General features: G+C 43.2%; 1 protein-coding gene across 1 annotated transcript; it reads right to left on the bottom strand.

Moving 5' to 3' along the window:
• Positions 1–758: 758 nt before the first annotated feature.
• On the bottom strand, positions 759–18505 carry ppap2d (phosphatidic acid phosphatase type 2D). The gene is made up of 6 exons (XM_020640887.3): positions 17609–18505; positions 5047–5204; positions 4612–4898; positions 4438–4495; positions 2519–2695; positions 759–2294 (listed from the first exon to the last, which is right to left on the bottom strand). The coding sequence occupies exons 1-6, from the start codon at positions 17814–17816 to the stop codon at positions 2190–2192; spliced, it is 993 nt and encodes a 330-aa protein (XP_020496543.1). The 5' UTR covers positions 17817–18505; the 3' UTR covers positions 759–2189.
• Positions 18506–19973: the final 1468 nt, after the last annotated feature.

Raw genomic sequence — 19973 nt, 5'->3', positions numbered from 1 at the left:
GTATTATGAAACAAAACAGGCCTGAAAACCACCATCACATTCCTTCCCACCCTGACACCCCACGCCCATCACCCTCACTCTCCCCCATATCTACCTCCTCCTCTGCACTGCCAACGGCTTCATTGCTCCCTCCCTTCATTACTGGGCCACATTTCCTGCTCGTCCGTCCTCCTTACCTCAGCATTATGCACAAACCCATTAACGTAGCTCTCCCTCTTTGTCTCACTCTGTCTGATCCCAGGCTGTTTTTTGTTCTCCCCCCCTCCCTCACCCTGGAAGTGGATCAGAAAGAGAAAAAAGAAATGAAAGACATGCCTCAGACGCCCCAACCTGTATCTGGCAAAGCATCTCCATGGTAGCATGACCCCCTGAAATAGCCCATCATGCTTCACTGCATACAAAAAGAACTGAGAACAGGGAAGGGGCAGAGTGAGGATGGGTGTGCAGAGAGAGTTGTATTGAAAGAAAGTAGAAGAGTACGGGAGTGGAGGCTTCCAAACACAAGAGGTTAAACCGCTTATCATTTCTGTGTTTATGTTTTGTTTCAGCCCAGGCTTTCTTACCTCCTCACGGTGTCTGGTGTCCTGTTTCTTAACAGAATTTATGGCAGTGTGTTGATCGACTAAACTCTGAATGTGAGTGGTCAGAGACGGCCATGATGACATAAATATGGTGACATGAACATTAAGAATGTGTTTCTGGATGTCAGGAGAGGAGCCATGGTGATTCACTTCACTTAAAATAACAAAAGACAGGAAAATATTCAACATTCATTTTATTGGTTTGGTTTTTTGAGTACAGTGGTTATTTCTGCCTTTTCTGGCATTCACAGACGACACGAACAAATTATAACAATAACTGGGAACATGAAAAATATAGCTTTCTGATAATATCTGCGGCTCAGTCTAGTAGTTACAACAGATACAATAGTAACTCTCCGTACCTGATGGACACAAACGTAAATACAAACACTTAATAAACATGTAAAAACTGTCCAAAACTGGAACTAATACTTTTGAAATTCTGTGTGGTTTATAAAATGACATAGCTATTTACATTCTATTTGAATAATTACCATTTCAACAACAACAAAAGAAGACAAACAAACAGTTTGAGTCTGCCATTAACAAAAATAAACACTGATTATTCAAACTTGTGATAAAATATATAATATTGATTACAATTAGAAGGTTCCATTATGTACGTTCAAGTGCTATTAATAAAGATACACAGGAGGGCGGCTGGGGTTGCAGTCCCTCCCGTCAGAGTGGCATAAATCAAGGTGCAGCTCAGAGAGTCAGGGGGCAAAAGTTTAAGGTTACAAAATTCAGTCGAACCTCCATCTCTGAGACACAGTCAAAGTGGTTAGTACAGAAAAGTGATAGTGAGTTGGAAGGTTAGTCCTCCACGTCACTACCATGGTTACACACATAAAGAAAGTTAACGTTGTAAAACAGTACAAACACTGTTTTTGTTCTGCTTACATACAGGTTATAGTTAAGTTACATTGATTTAGGCAGTCTGATTAGAGCAGCGGCGCGTAGGGCCACCAAAAGGTAAAGACGGTTAGAAGTTGAAGCCAGTGCTTGTTCCTTATCACTTCCAGTTCTGTCACTTGGTACAGAGCTGTTTTTACATCTGAGGTCTGATGGTCTCAGTTCACAGCTGCTGGGGGATTTTTTTTCTCCAAGCTGAGCAGAGGGTCAAAAACAAGGAAGAGGCTGGCGTTTTCTCCTCCCTCACCCAAGGCAAAAGAGTTAGCAGTACAGCTAACAAAATGCACTGACCAAAAGCCTCTATCACAGAACAAAAAAAAAACAAGATCAAACTGGAAACTATCAACATTAGCAGCTTCTAAAAATCCTCTTGAAAAATAGACTTTTAAATTTCTTTTTTCATATATAAAAAAATATCTGTAGTATTTCTATGCAGTTCTTTTCACTGGACGGCTTTGACTTTAAGTCAAGTGTGCTTCTTATATTTCACATGTGTGAGTGTGTGAACATGTTAGATTAATGTGTAATGAGTGTCTGCTTGTGTTAGATTGTACTCTTTAATCGTATCCTTCTCTTAGATTGATTCCCTTTCTCTTTTTCTGTCTCCTCATGTGTGCTTTCTGACATTCTCCCTGTCTTCCTGCAGTCCATCTTCACTTATCTTCTGATTCCTGGAATGATTGCGTGTGCCTGCTAACAGACCGTTTGCTGGCTGGACAGTGGACTCTCCAGGGAAATGCTAGTGGGAGACAGGTCTGGACGGGTGCAGGGCTTAAACATGGAGGAGATGTAAAAGGCCTGCAGGCACAGACACAAAAACATGTTAGGATATATACACAGACCACACATGCTGTCAATCATTCTGTTTATAAACACCATGAGAGATCAGGCTGAGGTAGAAGAAGCAGAGAGCCTATTGTTTAAGCTAACTCAGGCAACAGAGTGCAGAGAGAAACAAATCCTGTAAAGACAGAGATAACTTTTCTTTAAGACTATTTAGACAACAGTGATGTTCCACATACCACCCAGTATGCAGTGAGCCCTCCCTGAATGAATCCCGTGAGGACGTCAGTGGGGTGGTGACGGTAGTCCGAGATGCGGCTCAGGCCAGTGTAGATGGCGATCATCACTAAGAGGAACTGTAAAAGTGGACGCAACAACCGAGCTCCTCGCCATGTCAACCGTGCCTGCAGGTAGAACTGCAAAAAAAAAAACAAGGAGATAAATATTGTTATCATATTGTGACAGACATTGCAATTACCGTGGAAAAGTGAGAAAGTGAAAAAGTGAAAAAGTGCATGTTGGAGCTTGTGTGTTAAAGAACGCCCCGTAAATATAAACTGATAATGAAAGTCTTCTGATTTGAGCTCTGTAAACACAGGAGGAGCTCTTTAAGTGAAACATGGACATCCTCTCAGTCTTCTACCCAGAAGGGAAAGATGAGCTTGGCACGGGTCCATTAACACTATCAAAATCCCATTTCCTGCTTTTGTTCATCCTCATCTCCTGCACCGGAGCTGCGGTGTAGAGTGGATGTTTGTGTCTGTAAAGATTGGGGTCATAGGGCGAGCGTGATGCAGCCTTATGAGGTGGCTGGAAGTCTGTCTGGACCCATAGCACTCTGGAGCTCACGTGGCCTACATTCCTTGAGTGAGGCCTACCCTCTGCCGGTCCTTCTCTCCCTCTCCTCTGCGCTTTGAGCAGGTGCCGCCGTTCCTGCCTTAACCACTAGCAGCTGGCCTCGGTCCGGGTGGCATGTAGCTACAGGTTTGACACAATCTCTCGAGTCTCCTGAAACACTAGCTAGCAGCGAACTCGCATGCCAGTGTATGTGGTTGTGTCTGCAGTGTGTATGTGTGTGTGAAGAAATAATAAAGTGAGGTATGGAGAGGAGAGGAGAGAAACGAGGGTAACTCGCAGAGGCCACTGTTTTTTTTTTTCCAGACAAGATCTCCCCCTCAGTACTCTATCCTCTAAGTTCTCCTATTCAGCCTCTTCCTACTCGTCATTGTTTGTCTCTTTCTAAGCAGAGAAGAGCTGCTTTTCATTTGAATTGTAAAGAGCACAAGTGCAAATAAGGTAGGCAGTGATTCCCTTATCTCTTGTCTTTGGGATAGCAACATCTTCATATTTCATCAGTTGCTCACAATTCAATTTTAAAGTGATCTAAAACTGTACTGTACGAATACACGATGAATATGGACATTAAATGGTTAATAATGTGCTTTTTGTCTTCCACTAACTGTCGCTTCTCTCCCACAATGCACCAATGAACACTGGGGTAGAGCAGTGTAACAGAAAAGGGAGCGATGAAGGGGGGGGGAGGCTGCCATGGGGAGGGTTGAAAGGGTTTTTCTTACTGAAAGAAGCCTGTCGATCTCTCAGCAGGCATATTCAGCCCACCACCCCCCTCCTCTAAATGAGAGCCACAACAAGGCCTCCTCTGTCTGTGGAGTCTCTTCATCTATTCATGTTCCCCGTGGAAAACATTCTCCCTCGTCCCAACCCCCCCCTCCCCCTCCTCCTTTTCTCTCTGTCTCACCATCTCTTTCAGTGTGAAGCAGGATGCCTTTGGAGAATAGCTGCACTCAAAGATCTCCTCCCTCATGATCAGGAAGTTTGAATATATCCAGCAACACATGTCTCTGTGTGTCTGCGCATGTTTAATTAGTTAATAGTTGCACCGAGTGTTTGTGGCCTCTAGGGAATGGTGACAAGTCTAATACCTAAAACACTGTAAACACAATGCAGTATTCTGTAATTACTCAACACAAGCTCAGGTGAAAGTGAAGGTCACATTCCAGGTGTGTGTGCGTGTGCGTGTGTGTGTGTAGGTAGGTGGGTGGGTGTGTGTGTGTGTGTGTGTGTGTGTGTGTGTGTGTGTGTGTGTGTGTGTGTGTGTGTGTGTGTGTGTGTGTATTTAACAGTAGATTTGACTTACTGCCAGGTAGAGCATGGTGTACATTGCGAAGGAAGCATGGCCGGAAAAAAAAGACTTCCTGAAAGAGAAGGTCAATAAAAGACGCCGAGGATTACACATTAACTGAATGGAGGCAGGCACCTTTAGCACACAAACCAAAACCCTTTCTGAGCAAGAACACTCATGAGAACACACCTCGCTTCCTCCACCATCTTAAAATGCGGCTGCCTGCAGTCGACCTGCGACACGTAGCTGCCGGGAGTGCAGTTTATGGACGCATATGTGATGTTACAGACGGACAGGAAGTTGGGCCGCAGGCGCCCCACACTCAGCTTGGCCATGTTGGTGAGAGACATACCCACGCAGCAACCAAACATAAAGCTCCCCAGCTCCTTGTACAGGCAGGACACATAGCAGTTTCGAACAAACGCTCTGGAGTAGACACCTCGAAAGCGCACGCGGTAGCATTCACCCAGAGCGATCTGAGGAGAATAGAAGACAAGAGAAACTGGTTATAGTCATACAGTACAGCTAAACAAATACTGAAGCTGTTGAAGAATGTTTGTTCGACTAAAACATACATGCTCCTCCAAAATAACTCACAGAACCAACACCTAACAACTGTCTCACCGTTAGGCCGGTGATGATTATACCCCCGGCAATGAGCAGGCTGTCAGGGATGGCCTCTCTCTCCACGTAGGGATAAGTGATGCTGGAGTCTCCGCAGAAGAAGCCTCGCCTGTACGGAGCCACCGCCTTCAGCTCACATGCAAAGAATGGGATGGAGGCTGATGAGATGAGGGAGAGAAAAAGGGGGGGGGGGGGGGGGGCAGAAAAACAAAAGATGGCTTGATGAATGTCTGTGAGTATGTAGTCTGTGCAACAAAGATAACAAAAGTAGAGAGAGACCCACAGAGTGCGATACAGACAAACTCCTGTCTCACAGGAGCATGAAGGGTAGCAGCTCTTAAAGGTGTCAGTCATCTGGTGACACCATTTCTAGATTCCTTGGGGATCAAGCATTCCACACATAGCTGCTTCCAAACGAAAAATCAGGGAGAAGGGGAGACGACTGATACAGACAGACAGACATGTGGGGAGATGGGTATGACAGTGGAGAATTAACATGAGGCAGGAGGAAGAAGTTGGAAAGAGGGTGTGTTAGTCAGAAAGTTTCCCTGTGCCAAAAGATGACAAAGAACCCACTGCAGGAAGGGCAATGAATTTAAAAACAATGATTCCTTAAGTCACTTTTATTTCATTCCACCCTATCTTAGATTAATCATTGTCCTATGTATGTGTTTCCTGGCTGGTCACTTATTATAGGATCTCTGTATCAGGTGAAAGGGTGTCAAGGTCTGGCACACTGAAGTAAACAAGCACAGAGCCATTTGGTGAAAGTTCATTGGTTAAAGTCACACAACATTTTTAATACAGTAAAAGAATGTGTTTATACCCCCATGAAAAAGGGGCTTCACCTCAAGGCTATTTATTAGGGTATTCAAAAACGAATAGGCATTAGCCCTGTTTAAAGCTTCCCAGCCCACTCCATTTCTTTTTCCCTGATCCCATGTCCCCTTGTCACCCCATGGAATGCAGCAAGAACATGGGACTAATCATTAACCTCTGTGCCTCTTCCTGTCATCCCAGGCCTGCTGGTTGGCTGGAACGCACCCAGTCCAAAACACGGCCTCTGCCAGGGAATCTCTCAGACTACGTGACTGAGAATACACAGGGCTACACAACTCGAAATCAGGCAAACGAAAGAACAACCAACGATACAGATAAATACTCCTTAAAGCATGGAAAGCACTACGAAGCATTTTTTTAATTTTCCGACATTGGCTTTGTGTCATTTGAGCCCTTTTCTTTGTGTGTGCTGTGATAACATACAGCCAACCAATAAAACTTGGCCTCACTGAACTGATAAACAGTGATAACAAGGGAGCATGCTATAGGTTTGAGGCTATCAGCATAAAAACATGTGAAGAGGCAACTCTTCACAGCCATGTGACTACAGCTGAAAGAGATAGCATGGACTAGATTGAGAATTATACTGTCAACAACTTGTGTTAATGACCTCTACAGTCGAAGTCAGGCTACCCTTTACATAAAAGACACAGCAAAGATAAAAACAGCCCACTTGTATGTGTTTTAAACAGTGAGGGAGGGAAAGAGAGAGGGAAACATGTTGCCAGCAGATAGCAGAGACCATGACGCCAACAAAGAGAGAGAGTGAGACAACGGAGAGATAGGAAACACCTCTTATCTGACCCCGATCTCCAACTCATCTCATTCAGACGCCACGTTTACTAGCCTTTACACACACACCCACACACACCTTCATACTTAGAACTCCTAGAACCTACTTTGCTCAGATCCTATGTAACACATAACTCCCACACACAGGTCACACATCTATCTGTTATATTAGACAGAAGATTTCATGCTATGAACCAATTTATCATTTGTTTCTGAGTCCTGGTGTTGTTTGTACAAAGAGTCCTGCTTTTTTTAACAAATGCCAGATGATGTTTTTTTTTTGCCAAGCCATGCAATCATTACTTTGTGTATTGGGTAAATCATATAAAACATTTTACTAATACAACTCTGATTTTAACGTGTAGGTAAAACTTAAATTGTAGGAATCCTATGATGCTGTATTTTGTGAACAATGGTGCCCCTTCAGTTAGCATTGATACTGTACGGGACTTACCTGAGACTCAAAAGGTGTTTTAAATATATTACATAACGCACGTTGAGGAACAGTAATATTACAGTAAACCGCTCGCTTGTAGTTATCCTGATTTGTTAACATCAGCTTAGTAATTCTTGCAGCTTTAGGTAAATACTCGGAATGTCCCTTTTTTTTTCATTTTAATCTAAAAATAAATATCCTGTATGAGGGCTAGCGTGGTTCCTTTCTGCCACCGGCACGAAATGCACTCTCTTAACCTCCTAATCCTAATCCCTTTATCTGTGTGTATCATACATTTGTGCTCTGGTTCATGTCTGGTTCAAACTGAGTGAGTGTGGAGTTGTTGTCATTTGGTAATAATAAACTTAAGTCAAGTTTAAAAATGGTTTCAGTGACAACTTGCCCAACAAACAGGCAACAGTTGCAGCCTTTTGGCGTGACAAGAATTCTGGTTTGCATGTATTTGCATGTGTATGTTGGCGTGTGTGAATGTGTTTACACATTGTGTGTACATTAGGAGGGGGGGTATTGTGCAGTGTTATGGAGGGAAGTGACTATGATCAGTATGCAGTTTAGTCAACGTATCATTTTTATTTTGATATTTTCAGAAACACTTCACAATGATTCAAGTCTTACTCTCCTGATTAATGGAGGAATTGAAGTATAATTCTGTTGTCAGTATAATCACTACAACATCACAATATACAATCAGTAGAGTGTATATGTTTTTTTAGTCTGTCAGCACTTTGAGCACTTCACTTGAAACCTTTTTTTTAAACGGTCTGTTTTGCTGCTCCAAAGTCTAAAATTGTGTTTCTGAATTTGTGTTTCTAAAAAGACATTTATTTTGATTTCCATACCATCTTAACTTCCTATGTGTCCTCATCCATTTCCACAATATGGCCACTTATCTGTCAATAATCAATATGTTCCTGCATTGACAGAGAGGTAATGGACATTTTCTCCATTAAGAGCGAAACACTCTGCGGTTGAAGCAGGAACATTGTCTTCTTAAAGGATCGTTTTCAGTACTTATAGAGAGGTCTAATGGGAAACATGTTGCTGAGCCAGATATCAGCACATTTTAAGACCACGGGGCTGCAAACACTGATGGCCTTGCTTTGTTGTCCAACTATTGCATGATATCCATGAATGGATTTGGCACTAAGGGCTAAGAACCAAAGTTCACTCCACTGTGGCAAGCTGTTTGCAAAACTTAATCCACCAAAATTACCTTAGCTGGAGTTGTGTCACACACTCTCAGTTCAGAACAGTGAAGAAATACAAAGCAGTGGTCCCAGAAACAATGTGGAAAGTTACTCAGTATCTGCACAATCCTACACAAATGACAAGCTCCTGTTTCACAGTCAACCTCCATGCTTTACAACTACGTTAAAACAGTTTTCACAACAAGACACAAAAACACTCCAGAGACCTTCACATCATCTGTCAGGCAGCTGTGAGCAAATCTCTGCACCTGGCCAAGACATGCTCAAAAGAGAGCCAGGCCAGGAAAGCGAATGTGAGAGGACCCAGAAAGAGGAGGAGGAGGAGGAGGAGTGGGCCAGCTAACACAGCCGAGCCAAAATGTGCTGCTCGCTGGGCCCGACACTCAATGCAGGAATGCTTTCAAACAGTCAAAAGGGATAGAAAGGAAGAAGGGAGGAGGGGGGAAGAGAAGGAGGGAGGAAGGAGAAGAGGAGGAATGAGAGCAGAGGGGATATGTGCCTCACTCTGAGAAACTCTTCTGGTTCTAATTTACACATCTATGACCACAGCCCAGAATGAGCTCACTGTGAAAAGAGAGAACAACAACAACCAAGAGCAAAAAGTAAAAAAAAAGTGAAAGAGGCCGAGTATAAAAAGGAGAGCAGATGGTGGTTATTCATCGACTTGCTTCATGGTCGTGTTACTGAACATCTGTTGATCAATACAGCGTCAGACTAAGAACTGGGCTAAAACGCACGGCCTGAAGGCTTGGAAATTGACAAATGGGGATGAGGGCAATAATACTGGGGTGAGAGAAAACTGGAGCGATGGAGCCAAGAGAGATGCAGCATGGGTTTCTCTACAGAGAACAGCAGACGGAGGCGATTAGTGGCGGTTCTGGAATGTGAGGGTCAGAGATCTGGGCTCTGCTGGGACCCGCTCTGTAAACACGACCCCACCTCAACCAGCAGAATACCCCCCCCCCCCCCCCCCCCCCCCAACACACATCCAGACTCACATAGACAGTTAAAACCACACTGGGATGCAAACAAACCAAACCCGCAGCCACATAGACTAACAGGCAACCAAACAATCCCACCCCAAACCCACCAGCACCTCAAAGAAAAACTAACCAACCAAATAAACCACACTAAAGCCAAACAAGCTGAAAGACATTGAGGTTAAAAGCCACTTCACCATCACAAATGAACTCATGTGAATACTTCCTCTGCTGTCAGACAAACAGCCTGTGTATCCTCATAGATTAGCATGACACTCAGCCTAAAGCTATATCTAAGCCACAGTAATGGGCATCGGATTCATCACACCCAATAATATTTGACTGCACAGGCCTCGTTCTACATTTGCCCTTTGATAGGACAGATAATAAGTGAGCTGTCAACACAGGTCCATCTGGCCTGCAGCTCTGGACCGGGCAGCGCCTGGGCTGTAACGCAGATTGTTACAGCACCCTTCAGGGGTGGTCCATCCACCCTACCAGGGCCTCTCACCAGCCCGCATGTGCCAGAGTTTCCCAACTAAAGTTTAAGCTGCTTGTTTTCCTTCGAGTCAACCTTGCAAAAAATAAAAAATACTAAAAAGTTTGCGAACTGAACTGTGAAGTGTCGTAATTTGAATCTTTGCAAGCATGATAATCCGCGGTTACGACACTACAAGAAGCTGTGTGACTGCTGGCCTAACATGCTCATAAACAGCAGTCTGCAGTTGGGCTGGGTGGGCTTGTTCAATTATTCATGCAATAATGATTCCACTGCGCAGAACTGTCTCCATTAGCTAGCCCTGATCTGTTCTTCACTATAATCACTATTTAGTCTGAGACAGGTACTTTAAGGGCAAAGCCAAGTCTTTTATGTTCCATCTGATTTAAAAAAAAAAAAAAAAAAAAGACTTTGTTTAAGAGCCAGTCTGGGAAGAGACTGTGTGCACCATCACACAGGCTCAAGCAGACAAAAGAACACACACACTGTAGTACGATAACTAAGGCTGTGATTATGATTGGCAACGGTAAACTGACAAAATCCCAATTACAGTACTGTGTGTATTAGAGTGTGTGTGTGTGTGTGTGTGTGTGTGTGTGTGTGTGTGCGCGCGCGCGTGTATTAGAGTGTATGTGTGCATGTGTGTGTGTGTGTGCGTGTGTGTGCGTGTGTGTGTGTATTAGAGTGTATGTGTGCATGTGTGTGTGTGCGTGTGTGTGTGTGTGTGTGTGTGTGCGTGCGTGCGTGCGTGCGTGCGTGCGTGCGTGCGTGCGTGCGTGCGTGCGTGCGTGCGTGCGTGCGTGCGTGTGTGTGTGCGTGTGTGTGTGTATTAGAGTGTATGTGTGCATGTGCATTCTTGTTCATCCTTGGTGGCCCAATCCAGGTAGTGAGGAGGTGGATAGGGAGGATAAGGGTGAGTAGTTGCCCCCTGCTCTGACAACAGTTTCTTCTTTTTTTTTCAGAATTAGCTGGATTGCTGTGACAGACTAATCTGTTTGGTCTGCCCTGATGGCAGCGCAAAGAGATGAATCAGTGAAGAACAAAGAGAGAGTGCAGGAGCCACAACAGTCTAACATCTTTGTTAATCATCTGCTTTCATCAGCATCTTGCTGCTGCTGCGGGACTGTATACAACATCTTTAGGTAGATACCCACTGCAATGTGTTATATCAAATTCAAGTGTTCCAAGCTTACGAGTTTATCATGTTTGTAAGACATATGGTGCATGTATTCTAATCACACAGCGGTAAGAACAGGTTGTCCAAAAAGAAAGTGAAACTCAAAGTATCTGAAATTACTCTGCCAGAAGAAAATGTGTTATTAAAGCTTTCGTTGCACAAAACTGATAAATTCAAATGGAGCAAAACAAGGTTTTTGGGAACTAAACATAATGTTTCTGTACCTGTCTCCTTCCCCACACACCAGGAGATCCCCTGCTCACCCATTCGACTGTTACTGTTACCGTTCCTGCTGGCCAGTGGAGGCATGCTTCCCACAGCTGCTTCTGTTCTCTCCACACTTCACTGACCTGCTTCCTGGAGCCCGGCTCTGGAGTTCAGGGCATGAGCGGTGAGGTCTAAAGTGGGCTGTCTGTCTGCCTGTCTGATTCAGCAGGAACATAAAAGACCCGCCACTCTGGTATGTACCTTGGAAACTTTTGCGGTGTGAAGGTAAGGGTGTGCGCAGTGAGGTGAGAGCTGGCAGAAAGAACAATGTGAGAAGAACACATGAGGGTTGTGGCGAGACAGCAGGGGAGGTATTTGGCATGGAGCAGCCTACTAGTGCTGGTGCTGTATGTATGGAAAGAGTTGAGGGCTGCAGGGTTGTGTTGTCTGTGTGCTTCGGTTTTGCATGAAGTTGGAACAACTTCAGAGTGAATCCTGAGAGGATGAAGGGAGGGAAGGCTCCAGCAGGTGAAATGTGACACAATGATAAAACAGACTCGATGATGGGTAAGCATGCCATGGCGCCAAGGGGGGATCGCTAAGTCTCCTCGTGGGGGAACGTAGAAAGAGAAGACGAGTCATTAGTCTTGACAGACGCACAGCAGAGGCTACAGGCTGTAGTGGGATTCAGGTAGATACTTCGATTGGAAGCCTTGCCAAACCCATTCTAGCTAATGAGCACTGAGGATTAGAGTACCACACGCATCTTTATTCAATCATTATGGCTAATACTATGGACCACCTTGGGCACTTATGGAACCGTCATGGAGGAGAATATTGCAGCTGCCTCATTAAAAGTACATTTGAAGCTATTTGCTGTCTGAACCCTTCCTATCCTTTTCAGAGTGACTTCCTCACGAGGACAAGAACAGACAGCTGTGGATAAGATCCCTCAGGCGTCCCTAGGTCTGACTTCTGACCTCTACTGTAAATCCTCAACCCCTTCTCTCTTTCCACACCTTACTCCACTCTCCCACCCTGGGGCTGTTCCCCCATTCAGGCTCTCACTTGCCCCTTAAGCCTCCAGGCAACTGAGGCATTTCTTAGGCCTGAGCTGGCTCTGGTGTGCTAATGGACGAAGGAAGACGTATTGACAGTAAAGTGTATGGCCCCGTGTAGTCTCTCTAAGGAAGGGTGCAGCTAATGGATTCCTAACCCTCTGCAGTAACGTCAAATGGGAAGGAGATGCATTAATACACTAACAAGGGAGAGTACGCAAAATCACTTCTTCCACTAGCTAATGATTTGTCTGAGGCGTTTTTAATGGCTCTCCATCTGTCAGAGTGACGCCACTGTGTTCCATAACTTCAGAGTGTGTTTGATCAGGGCCTAGAGCGTGCAGCTAAGCAGGCCCGGCAAAATTGTCAACAAACAGCACGCACATGGCAGCAGTAGTAGGGTGTCCACAATGCAGCAAAGATGACGCATACATATAAAAACACCAACACCCACACCCACACTTTTACTCATAAACACGCACACACACACAAATACATTCACATAAGAGAGAATTTAATATTCCTGGCCCTCTACAAATCGACAAGCTGTGACGTGTTGGCCTCTCGCTGTCTCACTCACTTGGCAGCTTTCGCTGCCAAAAGAAAGGCAACTAGGAATCCTCTAACATAAACCCGCCATCCGCCCAAAACACACATGCAAACATAAAGCACACACACTCACACACCTATTTACATTGCCAGAACACCTTCAGTCCCAAAAATAGAGGTTGCCTAAAGAAAGAGAGAGGAAAAATGGGGACAAGGGGACAAAAGCAGAGATTAGCTGGAAAGAAGGAGGTCTTTTAGAATTCAGATCACTTAGGTAGATACCAATCCTCTGGTCCTGGCATGCTGCTTCACGTCTAGAGCAAGAATACACACTCACACAGAATAGTGATCAACTGATTGCAGTTACTTTGTCTTTTAACTACTGAATAAAACTCTTTCTAATAAATCAGGAGTGGGATTTCTTCCCTATATTGCATGATTTCAACACAGCCTGACGTCTTGTGAAAGTGTATAACTATATCCCAATTAACCTACAGAAAGGTCTGGCCCAGGCAATCATAAAGGTCCTCTAAGCTGTATAAGCTAATAGCAGGTTTTTAGGTGCCAATTCCAATCATTTCCCAACGACTCTCAAGAGAGTCAATAACTGGCTTTATTGGGGTGATGACAGAGTAAGGACCACCTGTGCTGGAGGGAAACAGCAGTACAGGCAGGGAGGCCTGTCCCTGCACGCTCAGCAGATATGACAAACAGCCGACACCTCCTGACCTCTGGGTGGCTGGACGTTTGATGTCAGATGCAGCCACAGGGCGCAGATTCTGTCAGCTCTCTCCTGCTTAGACCCCTACAGTCACACCAGGAATGCAAGCCCACAGAGAGACACACAAGCAGACACTTGCATTCAGAAGCTTTCAGCATGCAACTTACTCACTGCCTATCCATCTATCTATCTTAATTAGTTGACAGTCAACAAGTCAAATTTGCTTTCCCCATTGGCAAATACTTTTACTTTTACAAGCAAATCTTGAAATCAGATCTCTATCCAGACTTGTCAGAGGGATGTGGATTATTATAAGTGGGAGTAGATATTTCTTTGACAAGATATCAGAAAAATACATCCCTGTGAAGCACCCCTAATGTGTACGTTATATAACAGCGACATAAAGAACACCTGCTTGTATCTGGAGTACAATGTTAGACAGGCCCCATGTTGAGCAAGAGTAGGATCAGGTAACATGGGTCTAAGCCTCAGATAATAAAATCCCAGCATTCCAAACAGATACAATTTCAAGGATAATTTCACACCGCACTAACTTTATCTTATTACCTTTAACGTGAAGGTACGTCTTAAACACACAGACAGTGAAATCCTCAGATCACGGTGGAATCCCTCTTCAGCTGATAACGTCATGACGACAGGAGGCTCCAGGGGAAAATTCCACACTAACATTAGTGAATGAGCCCCTTTACAGGAGGAATAATGCCGGAGGGTTAACTGTCTGAGGGAGTCTGACGATGGCATGTTTAGGGGAAAATTGGGTTACTCAGTTTAGTCAACTGAAGGGCCCAGTTCATTTCTAATAAGTGATGCATTCACTTCTGAATGCTCGCAGATGAGTCAAGATGCTCTCTGATAACTGACATGATGGTTAACAGGGCAGAGACAGACAGGAAGCAGCCAGACAGCAAGCTATCTGTCAGTAATCCAATGGCTCTAACAGAGGAGGGAATGGTGTAACACTAAGTCATATTGTACTTTATCACTCAATATAACACAGACAAGATTGAGCAATCTACCACATTCCTTGTTCTGACTTAAATCTGAGTCTTGAGTTAATACTGTTACCTCTTTGTGACTTGTGAAGCAAAACAGACTCTGAGCAAGAAGACTGGCCATTCCTATAAAGTTTGTACAGACGTCAACACGGTCGGCCAGTTAGGATTCTGAAGAAGCAAACTTAATGGCACGCAGACTGAAGAGCCATGTGTTTCGTATTCATGAGCAAATTTTTCACATTGAGTCAGTATTAGTCATTTTCATGGAAGCAGAAAAAGATTTCAAAAACTCACAGAGAGGGATCAAAAATATATATATAAAAAACAGGGAAGTTACCAAAGAAATGCCACGCTAGAGCAGAGGGGAAAATAACCTTGGCCAGAGCTGTCTCCTCCTCCTATAAAGGTATGTAATATGTCTATGTAATGTATGAAATACAAAGCGAGGCTGTTGAGAGTCCGTGGAGGTCACAGAGGACATTTACGTAAGAATAACTTCCTTAACATTCATTTTGGCCTTTGGCGACAGATCTTTCAGCTGCTTTGGCTTATTTTGACAAAGACATAACATCACCGGGGAATGCTAATAGCTAAAGTTTTACCATCAAAAAGTCCGAAGAGAAACCTTAAGCTGAAGGCTAGACTTCATGAGGCAGTGCTTAAATAAAGTTTCACCGTGTCGTTTTACAATTATCAACCTCAACCTGATAGCTACACCCAGAAAAAACAGCTGTCTCAACAAAAGAATCCAAAATAGGTTTTGTCTGTCTTTCTCTCGCTTTCAAAAGAAATACACACACCAAGTAGATCGATATCTTTATAAACCCGGTGCTTTTGTTAGGTCCACATCAAAAGGACAAAAATGAAAGTTCTTCACAGCTCTATTAAAAAAGGAAACACACCCACCTATCAAATAATGGGAGTTTTGACAGCTTTAACAATAAGGCCCCTTTTATTAGACAAAGTATATTTGTCACAAGACCCACTTGCTCTTAATCCTCTCAGCTGTGTCCAGCTTGAGGCTCAGTGACTCAGTGTTGTAATCTAGTAATGTAGAGATGAACGAGTAGCGTGCTCTGAGGAGGAGAACTGAGAGAGACTATTTCCTCTGTCGTGCTGACTGATGCTGTGTCACTATATACCACTTCCTAAACAAAACAAAAAAAGCTAAGCAGCTGAGTGTAGCGCTAATAGCATACCTGCAGGGGTCAAGAATAACGTGACAACAAAACTAACCGCCTCACACTCTTGTTTTTTAACAGCCAGGCTATTTCTTCCGCTTTAACCGCCAACCCGGCTGAGACCTGTCCGTCTGCCTAGACGAGTTCCACCTCTCGCGTTTGCTGCCGGTCCAAATAACCGCTCACTCACACAACACAACACTGATGCTCCCTTCCCTCCAATAGTCATGTGAGATGACTATCTTTGCTAAATGTGACAGTCCACAGTACAGCAGGTGCTAAAGTAAAACTGGTTACCTCCAGCAGGGTTTACAGAATTATACACTTCACACTGATGAGAGTTTGAAAGTAATTAAGAAGTTTTACTCATGCCCTCTACGAGTCCAGTACAAATATCAGCGTTGGTATTTACCTGGAATATTCCTATTTTGTCAGACAATTATCACACAACATATATGAGAGAATCGCTGTTCCTAAGGCTGACAGATTTCTGACAGCTTCAGGCCCTGTATCCTTGACAAAATAAAGTCCCACTGAAAGAACTGAAAGAACAATTCTTTCAATGTAATGCATTGCTTTAGTTTGAGATACTGTACATCAGTGTTTGGATCGGTTATAAATAGCTCACAAAAGCAATAAAAAATACATGTTATGTTTGTAAAAAAACAAAACTTCTACATTGTAATACAAACTATGCATCATGTTTTGGCACTTTGGGGCACTAAAATATTTTTAAGTTTACATTACCATCTTAACACATTTAGGCCAATATTTCATAAGAGTTTCAAGACTTTGTTTGAAGTGAAAAGCTCACAATCACATGATTAACAATTCATGAACTTTGAGGACATGAAGGGGAAAGTGTAGCTGTTATAACATTGAGTCTTACTGGTAATAATACCTTACATAATGACATTTGTACTGCTTTGTACTCAATCCGAACATGTTTATTCACACAGAGGTCTCAAACAGACTGATGATGGTATGTTAATACTGGCTGGTTGAACAAAGTCAGAAAAGTCAACAGCATGTGAAAGTCAGCATCAGTCATTTTAACATTTTCTTAAATGTACAACAACAACAACAACAACAACAAATGCATGTGTGACATTTGACACAATAATCACAACCTATAAGCATTCAGTAGAGAGTGGGTCTATAGAGAAACTCATCTTTGACCACTCCTTTATTATGGTTCTGTCAGAGACCCCTGCATTGTTGTCCACATATAGCCTAACTGTTTTTTTTTCTTGTGAAATGTATTAAGTATAAGCCTCTGCAGCATTTTTAGCTAAGAACTGTTAATTGGGCTATTTGTGGCTGAAAGTTTGTAATCCTGCAGTGAGACGGGAAAGCGCTCAGAGAATAGTGGGCATGTTTTTATCCCTATTCCCACGTTCTTCTCCCGGGAACTTTGGGGTTTCCATGGGAACAGATGAATTCCCGGGACAACTCTGCTCCTGCCAGCTGAGCCCCCCCCCCCACCCCGCGCGCTCCCATCTGCCCCCACGTGCACCGAGGGGGACGGGCTGAAAGTTTTTGAACTGAACTCTGTTTTGAACACTTTCAGCTTGACTAGATGAAAAGTGCTATGTAGCTTCGTTAACTTTTACAAATTACAATCCAGTGGGGTTTTTTCCTCCCCAAAAACAAGCTTCGTTTAACCTCTTTATGACCTCTAAAAAGTAAATATAGACCTGAAGCACTAAGCTGTTGACATATGCTACCTAAAGATAAGCTTGCAGGGCTCTTGTGGGTTCTTTAAAGTTTTAAAAGTTGATTTTAGGTTAGTAGCCTAAAGATTGTAAATATGGGTAGCCTAAGGGTTGCCGAACTTCAAACTTTTAACGTAATGTAAGAAAATAAACTCATCTTACCGACACAAAGACATATTAAATCCAAACCGACGAGCATCCTCCTCTTGGTGCAAAGCACTTTTTCCTCCCCAGGTTGGCCGAGGAAATGTTTCCCAGCACCGTTCTCTTTCCCTTCCCCGGCCCCTCCGCTGTCAGCTAACCGCAGCTGGAGCTCTGCGTCCCGGGGCAGCGTGCTGCTGTTGGTACCGGTGGAGTTGAACTTTTGCATGTCTTCAGTTCAATAACTTACAGACGACTTGTTCCAAAAAAAAGGAGCTGCAACGAGTCTGTCTTGCCTTGGCTAGCTGATGGAAACTCAGAACTTCTCACTCCATCCGTCGTCGGTGCAACAAATCCATGTCAACGAAAGTTTGACAGCAGCAGACCCCGGTCAACCAGCCGACTGCTAGTCACTGAGGTATCGTTGTGAGTTTGACAGGGAGGGGGGGGGGGGGGGAGCTTGATAGAAGAGAAAAAAATAAAAATAAGAATGGACGCTAATTGGAAATAGGAGGAAAAATAAACATTCGACTCAACTTCAACACAATTAAAGGTCCCAGCAAACTTCTGAGCGTGGGAGCGCGTTGTACTCTGAGCTCTCCAATCGTCCCGAACTACCCAGCGTTCACGGTTCTGTCAAGCACACGTGAATGACGAGCAGATATTGTAGTTTAATCCTTCAAAATAAAGAGCTTACGTTGCTCCATGCAGGTCTCCCTGTTGGTCGAGAAATTACGACGCATTCGTTTGGTTTTGCGAAATGGTACGGTTTCCGGTGTTATTGAGTTTAACTTGACTTGGAGACGCAGTCCTGCACAGCCTCAACGGCGAATCCCAACAAAATCTTTGCGTAACGATGAGGCTGGAGCTCATAACATGTTCCATCCACCTGACCTGACACAGCTGTGTAACGACTGGCCCTCTTTACTGAGATGTCTCATGTGCCATTAAACCCACCCATGAGGACACACGTCCCACTTACAGTTTCTTCCTTTCTCTAGACTGATAGGCTATTGAAAATGTTAGTGGGAGTTTCACAATTAGTTTCCTTTGTATGCCACAAACTGTACACATCTGCAAATAAACAACTGTTTTCTTTATATGCTATCCTCTGTAGGTATTATCTATGTAATGTAGCGCACTGAGGAAACATTGTTTGCGGTTATTCCATTCTGTCAATTCGACAAAAACCTAGAGCCTTTCTTCATATAGCCATACTCTCTGCCTATTTATCCACCATACATGCCCTTTCACACTCAGGAATTCTTTGCATTTTGATTTATCATTGACTGATGTGTGCCTGCAAATGTATAAGCTTGAAAAAAGGCAAATCACAATCTGAACACATGTTGTAGTCTTTTCTCTCAGGAATCTTATCTCTCAGGAATCTTATCTCTTTCTTTTTATTGGTGGAATCGATCATTAAGCCGCTATGCTATTTGACTGATTTATTGGTTGTTATTCAGTAATGCTTCTCTCACTGTGTGTGGTAAACTAAAGTTAAGAGTGTTTACTGCCCCCTGGTGTAAAGACCGAGGCACAGCTTTATCTGTGTTAATTACGCAGCTATTAGTCGGGGTTTTACTCTTAATTGATGAAAGGATACGTAAATGACATACTTTCCATCTAGTTGACATTTCTAACAGTGGCAGAGATTACAACAGAGTGGTCCATGAATACATTAGTACTGCAACATAAATCACTATTACTTTGAAGTGTTGTTACCTCACCTTTGTTCCTCCCCCTGGCTCATCCTTAGGTAACCTCTCTATGGGATTCATGAAAACAGACAGTGCTGTAAGGTCACATGCAGGGAAGCCAAGAATCCAATCTCATTTTTAAATTCCATTATATTCAGATAACTATTAAATTAAAGTTACCTCAGAAATCAAAGTGATCACCGTGTGATATCCTTCACAATTTAACAAAAAACAAAAAACAAAAAAAATGTCTTCCTTTTATTTCTTGTGATATGTAATAGAGATAATGGAGTGTTATGTCAGATCGTGGTAGTTACTGTTTAAAATTGATCAAATTAAATAATATCTGAAGCAAGAACAATAGAGAATATGAAGAACCCATTACTAATCAACAACCTATCAAACAAACTAACTAACTAACTAACCTTTGACCACATGAGTCAGGTATTGTTTGGTTCTTAATATTTATCCTGTGATATGGACAAATACAAGCTATTTTTTTTACAAATAGACAAAGTATCAGAAACCTGCCTTGTTGGAATATAATAATTTACTTTTGACCTATACTGAGATAACAGTTTTTTTTTAATTATGTTATTTTGCTTCCATACAAGAGTGATGAGGTACATGGTAGTTACTTTTAAAGCCTGCCTTTTTCTATTCTCTTAATCTAAAGTCTGTGTGTT

The sequence above is a fragment of the Labrus bergylta genome, chromosome 16, assembly GCF_963930695.1.
Source record: "Labrus bergylta chromosome 16, fLabBer1.1, whole genome shotgun sequence".
Lineage (NCBI taxonomy): Eukaryota > Metazoa > Chordata > Actinopteri > Labriformes > Labridae > Labrus > Labrus bergylta.
The sequence above is the reverse complement of the archived record's forward strand: the minus strand, read 5'-3'. Positions and strand labels throughout refer to the sequence as shown.

Excerpts from the sequence above, each read along its gene's own strand:
- ppap2d (XM_020640887.3), bottom strand. The coding sequence starts at position 17,816 with ATGCAAAAGTTCAACTCCACCGGTACCAACAGCAGCACGCTGCCCCGG. Across the intron at positions 5,205-17,608 it reads TTTAATATGTCTTTGTGTCG|CCTCCATCCCATTCTTTGCA; the intron begins GTAAGATGAGTT and ends TCATCTCATCAG. Across the intron at positions 2,696-4,437 it reads ACACCATGCTCTACCTGGCA|TTCTACCTGCAGGCACGGTT; the intron begins GTAAGTCAAATC and ends TTTTTTTTGCAG.